The sequence below is a fragment of the Orycteropus afer genome, unplaced genomic scaffold (assembly GCF_000298275.1).
Source record: "Orycteropus afer afer isolate SDZICR_OR568_19922 unplaced genomic scaffold, OryAfe1.0 scaffold00719, whole genome shotgun sequence".
In the NCBI taxonomy this organism is placed as follows: Eukaryota; Metazoa; Chordata; class Mammalia; order Tubulidentata; family Orycteropodidae; genus Orycteropus; species Orycteropus afer.
In genome coordinates this window covers 890707-898883 of record NW_006922306.1, presented here as the reverse complement: position 1 = coordinate 898883, position 8177 = coordinate 890707, and the positions used below count along the sequence as shown (strand labels likewise).

The window sequence follows — 8177 nt, the reverse complement described above, 5'->3', positions numbered from 1 at the left end:
ATATAGGCTTAAAAAAAAAAAAACTTGGCAGGTGTTTTGAATCAATCTGAAGGAAACTGATAAAAAAAAAGTAGCTTGAATATTCTCATCAGCACCCTAGAACCTACTGATGCTGGTGTACAGTGAATGTATGCTGAAGGGGGTGGGATGCAAGGGGAAGTTTTGTCCATGGTACTACCTCTTCCCTGTCCTCTTTCCCCACATCCCCTTACACAGTCAGGAAAGACAGGGCTTAAAAAGCCCCTGCTCCATCTCCCGCACTGGTTGAAGCTCTGTACATAGTAGTGGTGCCCAACTGTGATTACTTGAAGGGTATAGAGGCCTGGGGTGGGGCATTCCTGCTGTCATGTGTTTTGTCTCTCCAGAAGCTTCCCAGGAAAAACAAGCCTGTAGTTGCTTGTATGTGCCTGCTGGTACCTGGCCTGGCCTTGTAGAGTGGTTTTCAAAGGAGGGCTTCCTGGTGCAGGTAGATCATGATGCTCAAAGGGCAGGAGAATCATCAGTGGAGCTATACCTAGAGTTCTTACAGGGCTGTGGGACCTGGGAGAGAAAGAAAGAATTCAAAGAGGCTGAGTAACTGTGTGTACCAGGCTGACAGCTTTTCTTCCATCTGGGCAACCTGGGGAGGAAAGGATGTGGTTTTCCCCATTTTTCTGAGTGTGAGTAACTTGACCAGGATTACATACAGCCTGGAGCATAGACTGGGCAGAGAATTCTCTGATATCTGAGGAATCTGGGAGAGGCTAGCTTAGTGAGCTGGCTGATATGGCTTTTGCAAATGGCTGCTGGACATACATTTTCTCTCTGTCCTATTACTGCTTTGGGACCAAGGACTCACCCAAACTGGATCTCCTTATGGTGCATCATCTTCATGAATCAGTCCAATGAGGGTGAGTGGCTGGACCTGCAGCTGAGTGGTCATGGTGTGAATACCATGTGCTCATTTTCTATCCCTGTCTCCTCTTGACTCCATTGCAGCTGTCTTCTGGGAGGTTCTATGCAAATTAGGGCTGTGCCCTAGGTGTGACTGAACTTTCTATTGTCCATGGTGTCCTTTTTGGCAAGAGAGGATGGTCCCAGGATTTATCAGCCTAATGGTCTGGTGAAGTGGGTAGGGGTTCAAGATTGGGTAGAGGACCTATGGTTCTGATCTGGGTAGATGGGGAAATGGTCCTGAACTCTGTTCTCATTCTCTTCCATGCCCTCTATCTCTTCTAAGCTAAGACCTAAGATAGACCTTCAAAGCATCCCTGACAATGAACCATTAGGCTTAGCTGCCTGTTTCTAGTGGCCATGAACTCACTACCTTCAGTGGTGGACCCAGTTCTACTGTTGGATTTGGCAGAGAACCAAGCACTGGTGCTGGCTTTAGCAGTGGACCAAGCACCAGTACTAGCTTCAGCGGTGGCTCAAGTAACAGCGCTGGCTTTGGTGGTGGAGTAAATTACGGAAGAGGACATTTTGAAGCATAAGGCAGAAGGAGGGGGACTGAACAGTAAGCATATATTCATTTTGAGGACATAGGGTAAGAATAGAAGAATTGAGAGAGATAACAAGAGGTAGACATGGGAACAAGAGAGAACTTTCTTGGAACATGAGAGAGAGAGTCTTAAGCATCTTACATAGACTGAGACTGCAAAGTGGAATCCACCTACCTGAACATGGAAGCAGTGGACACACACTAAGAGAAACCAATATATAGAGAGAAGCAATAGATATGGAAGTCAGAGACTGACTGAAGCAGCCCATCCCAGAGAAGGCAGGATGGGATATGGCACCAAAATTAGAGGTTGGCCCTGACTTTGAACAGGATTTAAGGCTATCTATGGAAGCAAGTAAGTATAGATTTGCTTCAAGCACTGATCATCTACCCTGTAGTAGAAGCTAACAAAATAGAAGTGGATTTTACATGGTTTGAGTTTTCTGGGTGGTTGTTCTGGTGGTGTAGTGCCTAACGCATTTCACTCCTAACCAGAAGGCTGCTGGTTCAAACCCACCAGCTACTCCTTGGAAGGAAGATTGGGCAATCTACTTCTGTAGAGGTACTGCCTCAAAAACCCAAGGAGGGTTTGCTATGAGTCATAATAGAATCCACAGCAGTGAGTTTGGGTTTTTGTAATGGAAAGACAATGAAACAAAGGCAGCAAGTGTTTCCAGTACCTAGCCCATATTAGAGGTATGGAGAGTGGCTGATGAAATGGACTGTATCACCCATGCTGACTAGGGATGGAATAATAGTGAGGAAGAAGAGAAGTGATGCAGTACAAGTACAGATATTGTTCATTTAAGAAATATCACTTGTCTCTTTTCTGTGTGACAGGCATGCTCTTAGGAGATCTATGGATAATGCAGAAGGCTATAAGGACTGAGAAACTAGTGGTCAGACAATGAGATGATTGTATTTAAGAAGTCAGGGTCAGGAGAAGTCTAGAAGATCCATGGAGTGGCTGGCTGAAGTGGAGGAGACCATCACTAGAGTTGAAGGGTTCAGGGACCTGAGAAGCCAGGGCATTGGTTGGGTCATTCATATGGACAGTGAAATCACTCAGAAAGCAGAAAGTGTTGGAGTAGAAAGAAGCACTGTAGACCAAGTGCTAGATTCTTCTCTAAATGTAAGGTTGAAGGTTCAGCCACACTACTCATCGAGGAAAAAAACCCACAGTCACTCACAGGAACCTATATCCTCCCCCATCTTCATCCCAGAACCCTTTTCTACAGGAATCCCTCCCTATTCCCACACTTCACAGCACCAGAACCACTTCACAGGGTCAGGATCTTAAGGACAATGAGGGAAGCCTCACAATGACTTCTTATCTTCTGTAAGCAGTAAGAGAAGTCTTTATTGATCACAGATTAGGAATTTAGAAAGAAAAACTAAGCTTCATCCAGAGTTAAACAGCTCCTTGGTTGTACCTCAGAAAAAGACTTGTTTTGGAGCTGCTGAGAATGTCTTCACTGGAAGCAAGGCTCTTCCAGTGAGAGCAAGGGCAGGAGAGGAGCAGGGATAGAAGCTCCTAAAGGTTGGAACTCTTTGTGGTAGAATAAAAAGGAGAAAAGGCAATTTTTCCTCCTGGGAGGGATTCAGTAGTGGGCAGGGACAGTATCCAGAGCTTCCTTGGGTTCCCTGGTGATGTCCACATTCTGAGAAAAGAGAGCCCAGGATTAATAGGAAAGACACAGAAGTTTATGGCATCATCCCCTCCCCTGCCTCTTGTCCTCACTGCTAGTTCCCCCTCTCTCATTCAGGCCTGGATCCTGACTCTTCCTTCAGGCTGGCCTGGAGGGGAAATCTCATCCAAAGGCCTTGTTGGCAGGGCTGCTCTAGGCCTGCATCTCTATAATGCTTCAGGTCTGGGCTGCTATTCCTACATTTCTGCTGGTTATTCTACCTGTTGGTGTAAAACAGCCAGGCTCTGTGAAGTTTGGGAAGCTTTTCTGTGGAGGAGGAGCTTTTACTGTGTGCTATGTCCACAGCCAGACTAGGCCACAGAGTCCCCCACCTACCTCAGGCTTCTCCCGGTGCGTGTTCACTGCTTCCACATTCAGGTAGATGGACTCCACTTTGCAGCCTCAGAAAAGAACAACCCTTTCCATAAATCTCCAAGGTAATCATAGGTTTTCCCTGGGGTGCCATCCTACCCCCTGCACTCCACCTCCACACTATGTACAGATTGAGATTGCGACTGCCTTGTAGGGGAGGAATTTAGCTACGAGGTGTATGGGAAAGACCTAAGAGGCTGCATGCAAATGGGCCTGTCCTCCCAGCTCTGCCCCTAACAATCTCTGAATTCCCCAGGCCTCAGTTGCTCATTTGTAAATAGGGATGGAGATATGATGATCTCTGGAGCCCCTCCCAGCTCTGGTGGTCTGTGAAACAGCAATCTATATAATATTGATGGGGTTCTGGATCCTCTAAGCCATGTTCTGTGCCAGAGTGGTAGAAGATATCTGAAGCCACTGCCTTGGGACAATCAGTCCCAGGTAAAGTTTAGTAAGGGAAAAATGTGGTTAAGGCAACACTAGAGGTATGGGAGGGCCCAAGGGCATTCTAAACTGAAGAAGAAGGAGGGAGGCATCAATGGTGTCTGGGGTTGTCAGAAGAGGCCCAATCCCTGTTGAAGCCCCTTAGCTCCATTCTGGTAGATTACAACCTACTTCAGGCTTCAGTATATCATTCTTCCCTGCTTATGCTCCAGAACAGATTTAATTTTCAAACAAACCTTTCATGGCTAACTAATGTCACAGGAGAGAGTCTAAGCCAGCTGGCCTGGTCTTTGATGCTGTCTTCAATCTAGCCCCAAACTACTCTTTTTCCTCTAGTTCCCAGTGGGCCTCCCATTCCAATCTTTCATGTCTTTCATTTTCCCCACTCCCCATTGAATCAAATTTATTAAAATCAAGGAATCACCTGCTGCAGGTGAGCCCTTTTGTAGCTTGGTGCTCTGACAAAGAAGCCAAGAAAAATTGGGGCCAGATCTTGTATTTAGAGGCCATCCCAGGCCTTCCCTGTTCTCATTCTAGTTTCACAAGTGCCACTTCCACAAGAAAATCCAACTACCCACCAAAGGAATCTCCCCTAGGACTCTGATGGACACATGGTAGGCATTAGAGGCATGCTCATGACCTCTATGTGACATTCCTTGGATGAGGCGGGGCACTCACCATAAGCCACAGGTGTGAGTTTGAGCACTGTGTGAAGAGGGCACTTGAGATAGGGTAGCTGTTCTGGAAGGGAGAGAACAGCCCTCAGAAAGATAGCTCTGGAGGAGATCACCACCTGCCAGGCACAAGGCTTACAATACCCAACCCCTTCTAGCTACCCTTCTCCAAGGTCTGCCTTCCTAGGCTATGGGCTCACACTCCTGTACTCTGTAAGGGATAGTGCCAAGAGTGGGTTGGGCAGGGAGGGAGAGAGGAGGACACTGGGAAATGCAGACAGACTATAGGTCCCACAGGAGACTCAAACTTGTCACCTCAGTGATGAGTCTACCTCCTCACTAACAGAGCACTGCAGGTCTCTCTCCTGACCCAGCCTTGGGCCTTCCACAGGTGCCCCAACTTCAAAGGCCCACAATTAATCTTAGCAAATGTTTCCTGACACTCTACGATGTGCCAGGGCACAAGCCTGTGTTTGCCTGGCAGTTGAAATCTCCCACCTCTTTCTGCCAGCCCAGGCTGCTCTCTTTGACTCCTCATAGGCAGGCCTGAGAGGACAGAAGGATTAGATCTGCTCCATGAGTGAGGAAACTGAGGCCAGAAGTGGAAAACATTTGCCTAAAGTCACAAAGCCAGGAAGTATCAATGGTGGGACTTGAACTCAGGACCCTCTGAGGCCAAGTTGCATGCTTTACCTTCATCAGTCTGCTGACACTGCCCTTGAGGGACTGACGGTATAGTATGAGCAGCCCACACACCTACTCACCACTCTCCATTGATACCCACTCACCCACCCACCCACCCACCTTGCATATGCCACTCCCCATTTCCCTTCATTCAGCAGGAACTCTACTCCTTCCATCTTCCTGGTCCTTAGGTTCTCCCTAGGCCTGCCACAACCCTCCCAGCCTCCTGAGACATCAGATTAGGCATATCATGGGGCAGCCATCCTCCTCCCCACCCCTGTCACCATCATCATGAGCACTTTATGTGCGATTAAGAACTTTGTATGCACTCTCTTGTTCCATCTTCAGAGATATTCTGCTGGGGTTAGTGTTCCCCATTGTACACACAAGGAAACAGACTCAGAGGAGGGAAGAGATGTGCCTGAGGTCTCAGCCCCAACTCATCCACTGTCTCAGCAAGTGGCTTTGGCCCAGCCGTTTCTCTCACTGGCCCTCAGTGCTCCTGTCTCTCACATGACAGGGTTGGACTAGATGTAGTTCCAAGGTTCTGTGGAGCTGCAGTGTACTTATATCATCTTTCTGTGCCTCACTTTCCTCACCTGAGGTATAGTTGTAAGAACATCTGTCCTCCCCTGCCTGGCTTCTAGAGCAATTGTGAGAAGCTGGCATGGCCCAGTGCATGAAAGCAGGTGGGAAATGGGAGTGGAGAAAGCAGTGTACAAGCTGGAGGTGCACATGTCCCCTGACACTCTATGCATATCTGAGAGGGGAGGGCCTCTCGAATGCACCTGAGATCAGCTCCTAACCCAGTCACCTTGAGCCCCATGACCTTGAGAAACTCACTACACCTCTCTGAGCCTCCATTTCCTCATCTGGACAATGGGGCTAGAGTGCCTGTCTTACAGTCTTAGAAGATAGTACCAAAAAGTAGAGATGTGAACAGTATCAGAAATCTGGCAGCCCAAGAACCCCCAACCAACCCTCATCACCTTTTGCTAGTGAGGAAACTGAGGACCATGCACAGGAAATGACTTGTCCAATGGCAAGTTCACAAGTTCTCTGGATTCCAATTCTGATGACTCCTCATTACATGTGCTCTTTATTTTGAAACTAGCACCATAAAAAAGATCCAAGTTTACAGGACATTGAAGACTTCAGATATCAGTTTCCATTGCCTTCACATACTCTCAGAATATGGAAATGCCAACACTTCAGCACTTGCATGAGAAATGGACTCTCACACCTGAAGGTGATACAACAGTCCTTTGTCTGGCCACCTGCCTTAGTCTGTGATTCAGCATATGTGGTCAGTGTATAGATATTCAGTAAGTTCAATGTCTAGATATTTAAAAAAAATAAACAATAATTTGAAAAAAATTAAAATGCAAACAACACTATTTTGGGGAAATCATCCATTTGGCAAAGACAGAAGCCTATTTAACATCAGGATCATGTGGCCATGACAGCCTTACAACCACCTGATTATAACATGCTCCAGAGAAATACTGGCTCACCTTTTTCAGGTTGAGGCAGACTGCTAATGTTGGCTTTGGAAATGTTAACTCAGACTAATACTAATAATAATGCTGATATTACTACTACTAATAATAATAGCAGCTAACACTTATATAGTCTACCCTATGTATCATGAAGGAGCTCTGGTGGCATAGTGACTAAGGCATTTGACTGCTAACCAGAAGGCTGGAACTGTTCTAAGTGCTTTACATATGTTGACTTATTTAAACTTCACCATTATTTGCATTTTACAAATAAGGAAACTAATGTCAGAGACGTTAAATAATTTGCCAAAGGTAGTATAGCTAATATTTGGTGGAACAAAAATTTAGACTCAGGTATCCTGGTTCTAGCTACTGTACTCTTAACACTAACACATAAAGCTCCAACTGTTGGTGTCAGGGTCTCAAATCATGCCCAGTTTTGCACACCACGAACAGAGAAGAGGAGGTACCTGAGCTCTTATCCAGGAAGTAAGCCAGGAGACACCGCATGACAGCCTGGTGGCAGATAACCAATACATTCTCCTGTCGCTCTAGTTCCATTATAACTGGCTCTAGTCGCTGAACCAGATCCTCATAGGACTAAATATGAGAGAAATACTTGGGTAAGAAAGAGAGAAGAGGCACATTTACCCAGAGAGGAAAAACTCTAGAGTAGGCATCAGGAAAACATGGTTCTGGTGCCAGTTCAGGTGTTGACCTAGCAGTATGACCTTAGGTAGCCCACTTCCTTCTAAAGGTCTCAGTTTCTCATCTACTAAATGAATAAATAATAGGTTATATGTAATATATAGGAGCTCTGGTGGCTCTGGTGCCTTAGTGCCTAAGGCATTTAACTGCTAACCAGAAGACTGGCAGTTAATATCCACCAGCCACCACTCAGAAGGAAGACTGGACAATCTACTTCTATAGATATATAATACAGCAACAAATATAGTAGAATAGAAAACTAATAATAATAAAACTTCCCACTATAAAATAACTAGAAAAGCTGGATGAAATGTAAACATCTTCTACTTACACCATTGACTTTTCAAGAAAATAAGAGAAGCTCTCCCATCCAGCGGCTGCGGAGCCCGCATTGACCCTGGCCCTCCGCCCACAGACTCGACTGGCAGCGCAGCCCCCAGCCTCATACAGGTGTCAAAAGCGAGAGTCTGTGATTAACTAAGAACTCAGGCCTCACTGGACACATTCAAGAAAAGGTTGGACAACCACTATTCCAAAACAGAAAAGAAACTCATGCATCAGAAAAGGTACCTCTTCCCAGTGTCCATCCCTCCATGCACTCCTGCCCCTTGAGCTGTCTCCCTGTGCA

General features: G+C 46.3%; 1 protein-coding gene across 1 annotated transcript in view; it reads right to left on the bottom strand.

Annotated features, from left to right (window-relative positions):
- Positions 1–3081: 3081 nt before the first annotated feature.
- The window catches only part of PFKFB1 (6-phosphofructo-2-kinase/fructose-2,6-biphosphatase 1), a 131451-nt gene continuing 126355 nt past the window's right edge, over positions 3082–8177 (bottom strand). Inside the window, exons 11-14 of the mRNA XM_007957251.2 lie at positions 7312–7441; positions 4663–4725; positions 3505–3569; positions 3082–3141 (exon numbers count right to left, since the gene is read on the bottom strand). Of these exons, the coding sequence (XP_007955442.1) occupies positions 3082–3141; positions 3505–3569; positions 4663–4725; positions 7312–7441 (318 nt within the window). The remainder of the gene's footprint in view (positions 3142–3504; positions 3570–4662; positions 4726–7311; positions 7442–8177) is intronic.